Below are 10,498 nucleotides of genomic sequence, written 5' to 3' on the forward strand. Positions count from 1 at the left end.
GCGTCTTATTGTCTATAGAACATTGAATATTTAACTAATTAATCAAAGCCTTTCTTTGAAAGAGAATTAATCAAAGCCTAAAACCTAAGAAAACAGAAATGAGAATTAAGGAGAAGTTTTGGTTAAGTTTCTTATTCTTTAAATATGGAAGTGCATTCTTTTCTGAGAAAGTTGGGATTTATCCCGTGAACAAGTTGGAATCAGTGATAATGTGGTATTAACAAATACTTTCATAGTAGAGTGATTGTCCATGCATTATCTTTTCAGGAAAAAAAATGTTCCGTGTGGATTTCTTGTAATCTCTGATAGAAGATGAATTCTTAACGTCTTTGCTTTTAGACTCTTAGCCCAGTCTTTATTTTGATTGTGAGATACTTTGCTTTTGGTCATTGATTGTGAAATACTGAAATGTAGACCTATTCAGTTTCAATGGTATTGCGTTGCTTTTGGTAGCAACTCTAAGAGGGCATTTGCTTATTGCACTTTCCATTTTAACCGTGTAAATAAAATTACCTTTAATGAGTCACAACTTCAACACTTCTTAAATTACATTATTCCCAAATTACATCACAAAATACTCATTTCATAACATAATTGTAAATCTGAAATAGGTATTTTAGAACACATTTTTGGATTTATAATTATATTATGAAATAAGTATTTCATAATTGTAAATTTTAAAATGAGCTCTCAAACATGTATTTCATAAGATAATTTTACTTTAAAGTGTGTTTGGATGAGAGAATTTAAAATTCTGATAAATTTTAAATTCTAAGAATTTCAAATACTTCAATTGAAATTATTTTATTTTCAAAATATTGTGTTTGGATAAAAAAAAATTAAAATTATGAGGGTGAAAAAAAATAAATGAAAAAAAAGAGAAGACATGATTGGTGTGTTCCTCTATGCTCAGACCCGATCGATATTTCACGAGGTCAGACGATGTTTTCTTGAAGAAGACTGTAAGAAGAGAATTTCAATTTCTCACATTTTAGAAAGAAATTGAAAATTCAGATTTTTAGTTGTTTAAAATTCTGTTTTAAAATTCCAAAATTTTAAATTCTTCACAAAAAAAACATTCAAACAATGAATTCTAGATGACAGAAATTCAAATTCTCTGATAAATTACTTTCCTCAGTTAAAATTCTCTATCCAAATGCACTTTTAGTAATTTTTAAATATGAAATAAGTATTCCGAAACACATTTTCATATTTAAAATTGTTTTCCAAAATGAGTATTCCATTATACAATTGTAAAGTCCAAAATGTGCTTAGGAACAGGTATTACAAAATTTTAGTTTAGATTTTTTTAAATCTAGAATAGGTGTTCTGAAACACATATTTGGACTTACAATTGCATTACAAAAGGAGTGTTCCATAATACAAATACAATTATAAATCCCAAAATGAACTTTAGAATAGGTATTTCATTATACAATTTTATTTTAGCAATTTTTAAATGCAAAATTGGTTTTCTAGAACACATTTCCATATTTATATTATATTATATTATAGAATGAGTATTCCATAATACTATTATAAATCCCAAAATGAGCTATGAAACTTGCAAATGTATTTCAGCATGAATATTCCATAATATAAACTCTGCAGAAAATAAAAAGGTACAAACTTGAGTGTCTTCCTCGACCCAAATCACCCACCTTCACTAGAGTTGAGCAGAGATGAACAGAAACACCTGGAGACAACTTTTGCTTCAACAATTTCTTCCGTGTGGAGAGGATAGAGAGAGGATGATGCTAGTTGTGGAGATGAGCGTAAGTTGCAGAAGAGGAAATGAGGTGTGTGAAGGTTGAGAGAAGAGGAAAGTTAAAATAAGAAAAGGGTACTTTAGGAATATTCAAAAAATTGGAAAGTGCAGGAAGCAGGCAGGGATCTGCAAAAAGTAAATGCCCCAAAGAGGCCTATCTTATCGGTCTAAATATCTTGGGCCAATCTGCTCTCAAGTTAAAAACTAAAGGGCATTGCTATTTTCAATTTCAAAATTGCCTATTTAAACCCCAAATTTTCGTTTACAAAAATATCTTCTATGGAAATAAATTTCGTGGGTGTTGTGGTTTGGGGGGGGGGGGTATATTTATTTTTTTGAAACAATTTAATATAATAGAAATAAGTTTCTATTGTGTTAACTTTTATTTAAAAAAAGAAAAAATAAAACAACAAAAAAAGTTTTTATTGTTAAATTTTTTTGACAAAAGTTAACACAATGGAAAAAAGTATTTGCTATGTTAATAAATAGAAATATTTTTTTTTATTGTAGAGGGAAATTTATGAGTAACTATTGCCAAAAATATATTTTATCTCTTCAGTTTGGTTTGGTTTGGGATTTAGAATTTAAAATAGTAACTTAAAGTGCCAATAGCAAGGCCCAACCTAAATTAGCCACAATTGAAGGCGGTCTGGGTGTCAAATGTCCAATTTCTGTTGTGAAGTATGTTGCTTCTGAATCACAGATTCGACGCTCTATTCAACCGAATTTCAAAATGAATGTTACATCAACATCCAATGTGATATTTGACATGAGGAAGAAAAAAGATAGAAAAATATTAAAAGGATATTTAAAATAAAAATTGTGTTTAAAATAAAAATAAAAATATAAGTATGATAGAGTTTATGATATGATATAAAAAAATATTAAAAGAATGTTTAAAATTAGGAAATGCTTGTTTATTATTATTCTTTTAAAATTTCATGTGCTAGACCAAATAAAAAGAATATCGAATGTGTCCACTTATGCTAGTGAAAAATTGTGCTGTGGAATATGGATTCCACTCCATACGAAGAAGCTTCTTGGCAAAGTGATTCTTTTATTGCGTTGCCGTTGAGAAGGACGATATAAAGTGTGTTTGGCAAAGTATTTGCCTAACATATATATATATATATATATATAAAGGAGAGATTAAATTATTATTCGGAAATATCCAAATTTCACATCGGTTGCCTCAATCTTTGGAATGCAGGTTGGACAACTTTACTTAATGTTAATTGGTTTTAAGATGAAATCTAACATGCGTTGGGACTTCGCCCTCACTTCCCCTGCAATGAGCACTCACCATCCATTTGTTGTTCACGCACAAAGTCCAATAAATGCTAGGTGTGAACCCAAGTCTCTCAATCCTTGTGGTGCAACTTATATATGTGTTTGACAATTTTATTTAATGTCACTTAGTTTTAAGTTAAGATGAAATCTAACAATTATATTTAGTGTAATTTTGACAATTATTATATTATTTTATAATTTTTATCTGGATAATATTTTTTTAAAACTTATCGTTAGATTGAAAGTTTCTTTTACATAAACCACATATACAAAATTTCATATTAATACAAAATTATTTATTATTTCATTCATATACATTAAGATTTACGTAATATAAATATTTTAAGATATACTAAAATATTGATTATTTGATTACCTTCTTGTTATTATTAAATTTTGAAAAAAATTAACACAAATAATTTTTATAATATATAGATATAATTCAATAATTAAATTAATAAAAATTATACTAAGTTATAACAATGGTATAATAAATGTAAAAGTTATGTTGATGTAATTTAAACTCTCCTCTCTCATTCTATATATCTTGAACTCAAAATCTTTTGTTAAGTTAGAATATTTTCACGTATAATGATCGGTAATTTATTTTACTAGTTTGTAATGTTTTATTTTTATAACAAAATATATTTTTATAACTAATTTCTCGTGCCCTGTTGTTTAATCACCAAACAGATCGATGAACGCTTCATGCGAAGCCAACACTATTATGCATTCCCAGCACTTAACTCTATTTGCATTTGAAACTTATCGTCTGTGCGTTTGAATTATCTTTAGTTTGACAGTTTTTTCCGTTTGTCTTCCACATACACATATGCAAGGGTGGTGAAGACCTAACGAATGAGAAGAAGTAATTTCAAAATTTATTAGAAATACACTTATTTCTAAAAAAAAAATGTACGTAGTAATTCAATCATGAATTATTATTATATTAAAATTTTGATTTTTATTTCCTTAAAAAAATATGATTTTTTATAATAATTAGTTTAAAAATCATGAGATTAGGACCTTCTAAGTTCTAACCAATGGACTATATATATTATGCATGGAACCCGACAATATTTGTAGATTGTTTCAAGAACACACCTCATTCATTTATGACTTATGAGTTCTGTTCAAATTTATAGCTTGACTTTGTGAAAATTTGCGTTTCTGGATGTAATCTTTCTAAGTGAAATGCATTGGGTTAAAAATGATCATGAGAGGTGCAATTCTATATCATTTTCTCCGTCAGCTTTATTGCCCAATGTCCCATTCCAGTTACTTATTTCTGATTGCAAAACAGTGTAGTGTCAGGTGTGTAAGTATTTATATAAACCAGGTTTGCCATTGATGTTTCATATTTTGGTCCTCTCAATCTCTTTTTCTCGGAAATCATTGTATATGAACTAAGAAATTTAGATGTACGAACTAAATAGTTTTTCCTTGAGTGCATTCTGATCATTCAATACAAATATTAGACCAACGGGTAGTTCTACTTCTACCTATTGATTTAAAATGCATAATCTTGTAATTTTCAAATCCGAGATCGCAAACACTCAGAATGGTATTGAGAAAGGACTCAGCAAAATGAACATTGGAGTATGATCACCGGTTTTGACTCTTGAGTGTGTCTACGACTTCTATACGTTTCTGATTCTTCCTCACCAAGTGTTATATACATGAATATGGGGTGATAGAGGTTTCTTTGCACACTTGATCACCTTCAGGGTTTTCAGTAAGTTCATTTACCTCATTTCTTGAAACTTGTTCATGTACCTGTGCGTTACATACAAACGTTTGTGCCTTGGTAGCTTCTTCCACCCAATTTATTCTCACAATAAATGTTAACAACAGAACCAAGCAAGCAGCAATACCAATCAGGAGTCCTATAAGGAGTCCACCAAGTCCAAACCGAAGCTTGAAGGCAAAAACCACACCCAATGGTAGTGTCAGGAAATAGAACCCACCAAGACTAGCATACATGCTTAGCCAGGGTCGTCCAGTTCCTCGTACTATGCCTCCACAAACCGTCACAGGAAAATTAAACACTTCGACCAGAGCCATCAGCAACATTGCCTTCTCCACACCCTTTACAACCCCTTTTTGATGACTAAACAAATTCCCCCAAACCCCTCTAGCAGCCACCATGATGGAACCTCCAATGCAACCCGATATAACACTCACTGCCAAAGACACACGTGCTGATTTATAAGCTTGACCAGCACGGTTAGCACCAAGTTCATTGGACACACGAGTGGAAACACTAGTGGCTAGAGAAAGCATCACTGCATAAAGCAAATAGTCAAAGTTTAACACTATGGCCAGAACCCCCACTGCTTGTTTTGCATTTGCCAAGTGGCCAGTGAGGAAAAGTAGAATCTCATAACACCACCACTCAAGGCACGTGTTGAGGCAGCATGATCCACTAAGCTTGATTAGCCTACTCCAATCCATCATGTTCTGATCCCACCACCCTCCTTCCTTCCACAACATGCTCCCATTTCTTCTCTCAAGAACCACAACATAAATTGCAAGCATAACCATAACAATGAGGTCGGTTACCCAAACCGCGATTGAAACTCCTCGGAGTCCCATGGTTTTGGAGAGTAGTATGTTAACGGGTATGTGAAAGGCTAGTGCCACAGCAGAACTAAACATGGTGGGAAGAGTCATGCACTGAGAGCTGAGGTAGGCTTTTAAGGGACAAAGGAGTGCCTTGATAAACAAGTCAGGTATGAGATAGGAAACATAGGTTTTGGCCACTATTGAGATCTCTTGTTGTTGGCCAAAAAGAATCAAAATCTTGTCAACGTTAAGCCACAAGAAAGATAAGGGAAGTGTTACCAAAAGCAACAAGAGGGTTGTCATGAGAAGGGTCTTGTGAAGGAGCCTCACGTTCTTGGCTCCATGTGCTTGTCCACAAATGGGTTCCATGGCGCCGCTTAGACCGTTCAAGACAGCGAAGCCGGAGACATTAGCAAAACTGAACCCGAGTGCGCCACCGGCTAAGTTCAGCTCCCCAAGGTGGCCGAGAAAAGCTGTTGTTATGGCTAACTTGGCGAACCAAGCCAAGTTCATGGCCACAAGTGGAAGGGCTATCCCTCGTTGGACTCTTAGCTCTTCTACCACCATCTTCACAAAATTGGCATTCAAAGGGCATTTTTTAGTGTGCGATGAAGGAGTTGAGGGGTGTCGGTTGGCCCTGTCGTTTGTGCTTAAGTTCTCTCCTTCTTTAGATGTTGCTGACATTTTTGCTGAGATGAATCAGATAATGTTTTGGTGAGATTGTTGCCAAGTTTCACTAGCGTACCTGTTTCTTTTCTTTAATATAAGATTGGATAAGGTTTAGACTTTAGTGCTTGAGTTGCTGCCAATTGAAATGATCAAAAGTGCGTGACCATATAGCATGCACATTCAATTATTGCAAGTATCGTGTAATAAGCAAAGACTAGTGAGTTTAAAGGTGTGTTTGTTTTGCTAGGGCGGTGACACAAGTGTCCAACACGCACCACAAAAGTGATACTTTTTTTTTTTTTAATGGAGGTTGACCTACACTCATGTTTAGACTGGAAATTCAAATAAACACTAAAAGTATTTTTAATGATAGAATTAATTTTGGATTTTTAGATATTTTTTATGGTTTCATGATGTTATACAAAATGTTAAGAATTTTTCTTCAGTTAGATTTTATTTTGGATTCTTAAGTATTTTTGTATGTGTCCTGAAATAGATGCTACATAAATATATTTTATCAATTAGTTAGATGAGACATTAAAAAATATTTTTTTTGAAATAATTCTTAAAAAAGAATCTAACCTTCACGTTGAAGAACTTCAAATATTATATATAATGATAAATTTAATGAAAAAGAATTCTTGAATTCCCAACTAATTAACTGTCACTCACTTGTAACACAAAAGCAATCATAATAATAATAAAATGCAAGAGATATTGCCCAATCCATTGGTTGTGGCTTGTCAATCATTGTTAGATATGAACCTATAGGAAAAAAAAATCTTCGTGAGATATGGTTGTCTCCTGCTCTCTTTTATTAATTAAAATTGAGGATGTGACAATTAATAGCAACTTCTCCTGAATCAGGATGCTCCCTATTATCATCCTTCAACAGAGTACTACTGGAACTCTGAGCAATTAAAGACTGATGAAAATTTGAAATCCACAGAATGCAAGATAGGTCGGATATGTTTTAGCAAGCCGTATATAGTCTATGCAAGTATATTTCTGTCGTGAACTTAGCTGTTTTATGTCCCAAAAATCTCACCACCATCCCAGATCTGATTTTATACTTGGAATCTCATACACCCACTGAATAAATGAATCGCCTTGAAGTACTTTTCTTATGGTCTAGATCCATGTTTCTTCATCTCGTTTCCTTTCAATGCTCCAGCTACTGCCACAAAAAATAAAGCGCAAGCATTAATAAAGCAAATACTGCCATAAAATATAAAGCAGGTATTAATAAAACAAATACTCTAACTCATTATGGATTCAACGAATTCTGGATGCCTTCATTGATTGACTTGTTGTGTTAAGGCTAATTAGGGTATATACATATATATTACATAAATAATCAAGATTTAAGGTCTAAAAAGTCATAATTTTTTTTAATTAAAAAGTCACCTGACTTTTTAATATTAAATCTTAATCTTCTATATGCATTTAAATCACCAAAAATCAATCAGAATAAAAACAAAGACATTTGATCTTTTTAAAAGATTCACCATATGAATTTTGGTCATATCCTTAATTTTATCTATATTTGTTTCTTTTATTTCTTACCATTTAATAAATTATATTATTTTTTATGATAGCTTAAATAAACATGCTAATTGTAGAGTTCAATTGAATCAAAATAAAAATGAAGCTTAGGCCTAAAAGAGGGGGAGGGGGACAAAAAGTCAAGAAGTGAAATTACATATTAAACAAAATAGATAGATCAAAATTGTATTTAAGCTTAAAATATAAACATATGTTCCATTAAAAATAGATATTTAATTTCATCAAAATGATATATTTTATTACATATAAAATATTTTCTCTACTAAATATACATATAAAATATAAAATATTACATGCAAAAAGACATTTAATTTAATGAAGGAAATTAAAATTTTATTAATTTGATGTTTGGATAAGTTGAAATTAATAATTAAAAGCAATTAAATTAAGTTATTGTCAAAGAAATTAAAACCCTTTTTCTTCTTCGTCATATTAATTTTATTTTGGGCCACCTTTAATTATCGGGCTTAGTGTGGTTGCCCCTCGTAACAATCCTCAGGATCGGGCCTAATAATGATGTAAGGTATTTGTTTTATTAATACTTGCTTTATATCAGTATTTGCTTTACATGTGACTGTCTTATCTTATGAGATTATTTTCATATAACAAGTTAATAAATTGTTAATGTTGTTGCGATGTTATTAGTTAAAGTTGTTATTTGACATTAAAGATTAAAATAAAATTTTAAATTTCAAATACCTAAAATTAAAAATAATTTCTTAAAAGAATTAAAAAAAATTAAATATATGTTCAAATGATGGTTTCCACCACCACCACCCTTCTTGTCCCTTCACCGTCCGCACTGACGTGGAAGGGTTTAGTGCCCTAATTCGAAATAATACAAAGTTCTTTAGCTTCTCCGTTACCAACTTTTGTTTGCGATCTTCTTCTGTCATCTTCCCTAGCTCTTGTGTCCAAATTAAGTTCTACAACTTTCTTATTTATTTATAGGCAGCGACTATCCTTAGAAAGCCACAAATGTACATTTAATCTAAAAATGAAAATATTCTATATAAAATAAAATAAAATTTAATTAATAAATTTTAAAACTAGAAATATTTTAAATAAAAAATAACATTTAATTTTATCTTTAATAATTATTATCAATAACATTTCTATGATTTTTAGTAAAACATTTTTATCTATTTATTATTGGAGTAATAATGAATGCCTTATTTGTCGAATTGTCGTATACATTGTGCTAGCTAACTCTCACTAAGAGATTACTCAAACTATGATACTTTGATTGAGTCTTGCATTTAAAATGTATTTATATGAATGAAAAATTCATGATCATGATTTTCTAACTTAAGAATTAACTTTGCATGAAAATGTGATAGTTTTTAGAAGAATTGGAAAATGTTTGTTTAATGTTGACAGAAGATTAATGGAGACTTAGAGGAAAGGTTAGTGACGTGAGACAGTTTAAAAAGTAGTGTAACTAAGGTGTTGAACAATAGTAATTGATAGTGAATGGTAGTAAGACTTCATTTTTTATGGACACAAAAAAATTGAAGGCTCCAACGTATTTATAGGTAGTGTTACATTGCCTTTATGTGATGGCTTGACATTATTTTAATATTAAGGACAATCTAGAATAATATATCTATATGCACCAAGGTATTATTTTCTCCACTAGACATGTCTAGACTTTTTCTTTATAGTATTATGGACATTTCGAATTATTTTTTTTCTAAGACTTTCTAGAACTTTGCAGCATTTTCCAACACTCCAACTTGATGCAAATCTTGGTAATTCTAGACATGGTTCATCATTGCTCAAACTTCTTATAAATCAATAAAGTCACTAATTGTTCATATAAATAAAGAAAAGAAAACATGCATAATGCGATTTTACCTCCAACGTTGGCCAGAGTGCTTCAACTGGTTCTTTAGGCTTTTGTGCTCTTTGCTTTTTTATTTTCTTTCAAAAAAACAAAGAAAAAAGTCATAAATGTCAGGCATCTAAATAAAATAGGCTGAAGATAAATTGAAAGTGTTCATATTATAACAAATAAATAAATAATATGTTTAAGGTTAGAAAGTACCTTCCTAAAGCTCAATCAGCAAAATCAAAATTAGTACGTTCAAGATTCTGCAAAAAATATTACTGATTCTACAAAAGATGAATTATAAATGAAGAACTTTGAAAGTTGAACAGGCTTTCAAACAGCCATAAATATATTATATTAAATTTCAAATTGTCCTTAATATGCAGTTTAATGTGCTAGATACACACACAAAAAAGCCTTTTAAAAAAAAGATACACCAAAAAAAGAATTAATATGAATCTTAATGCTAGGTGAAATCTTCTACCTACAACACTAAGCAAAATTTAAGCGGTTAAATTATCAAAGAGGATACCATTAAGCAAATAAATAACAATGCGACAATGAGCAAAAATTAATATTACATTTCAGTGCTTTGCGTAGAGGCTATTCTTGTTTCAGAAACAGAGTTAAAATAACTTGTGTCATGAGGAACTTTGTTGAGTGAGTTTGATGCAAATAAAAACCAAGAGCTAAGAAATAGATACTTCCTTCCTTCCAAATTATATAATGTTTAAGGTTTTGATACTCATACTAAAAAATTCAATTAATTTATTGAATTCTATAAAAACAAAGACAACTTCTTAATATAT

At 30.7% G+C, this 10,498-nt stretch overlaps 1 protein-coding gene across 1 annotated transcript; it reads right to left on the bottom strand.

The window, feature by feature from the left end:
- Window positions 1–4,472: 4,472 nt before the first annotated feature.
- Window positions 4,473–6,522, bottom strand: LOC114412115 (protein DETOXIFICATION 56-like). Its single transcript, XM_028375903.1, has one exon. The coding sequence runs from the start codon at window positions 6,305–6,307 to the stop codon at window positions 4,730–4,732; it is 1,578 nt and encodes a 525-aa protein (XP_028231704.1). The 5' UTR covers window positions 6,308–6,522; the 3' UTR covers window positions 4,473–4,729.
- Window positions 6,523–10,498: the final 3,976 nt, after the last annotated feature.

The sequence above is a fragment of the Glycine soja genome, chromosome 5 (assembly GCF_004193775.1).
Source record: "Glycine soja cultivar W05 chromosome 5, ASM419377v2, whole genome shotgun sequence".
NCBI classification, from domain to species: domain Eukaryota; kingdom Viridiplantae; phylum Streptophyta; class Magnoliopsida; order Fabales; family Fabaceae; genus Glycine; species Glycine soja.

Coding starts and splice junctions, on each gene's coding strand:
- LOC114412115 (XM_028375903.1), bottom strand. CDS start 6,307: ATGTCAGCAACATCTAAAGAAGGAGAGAACTTAAGCACAAACGACAGG.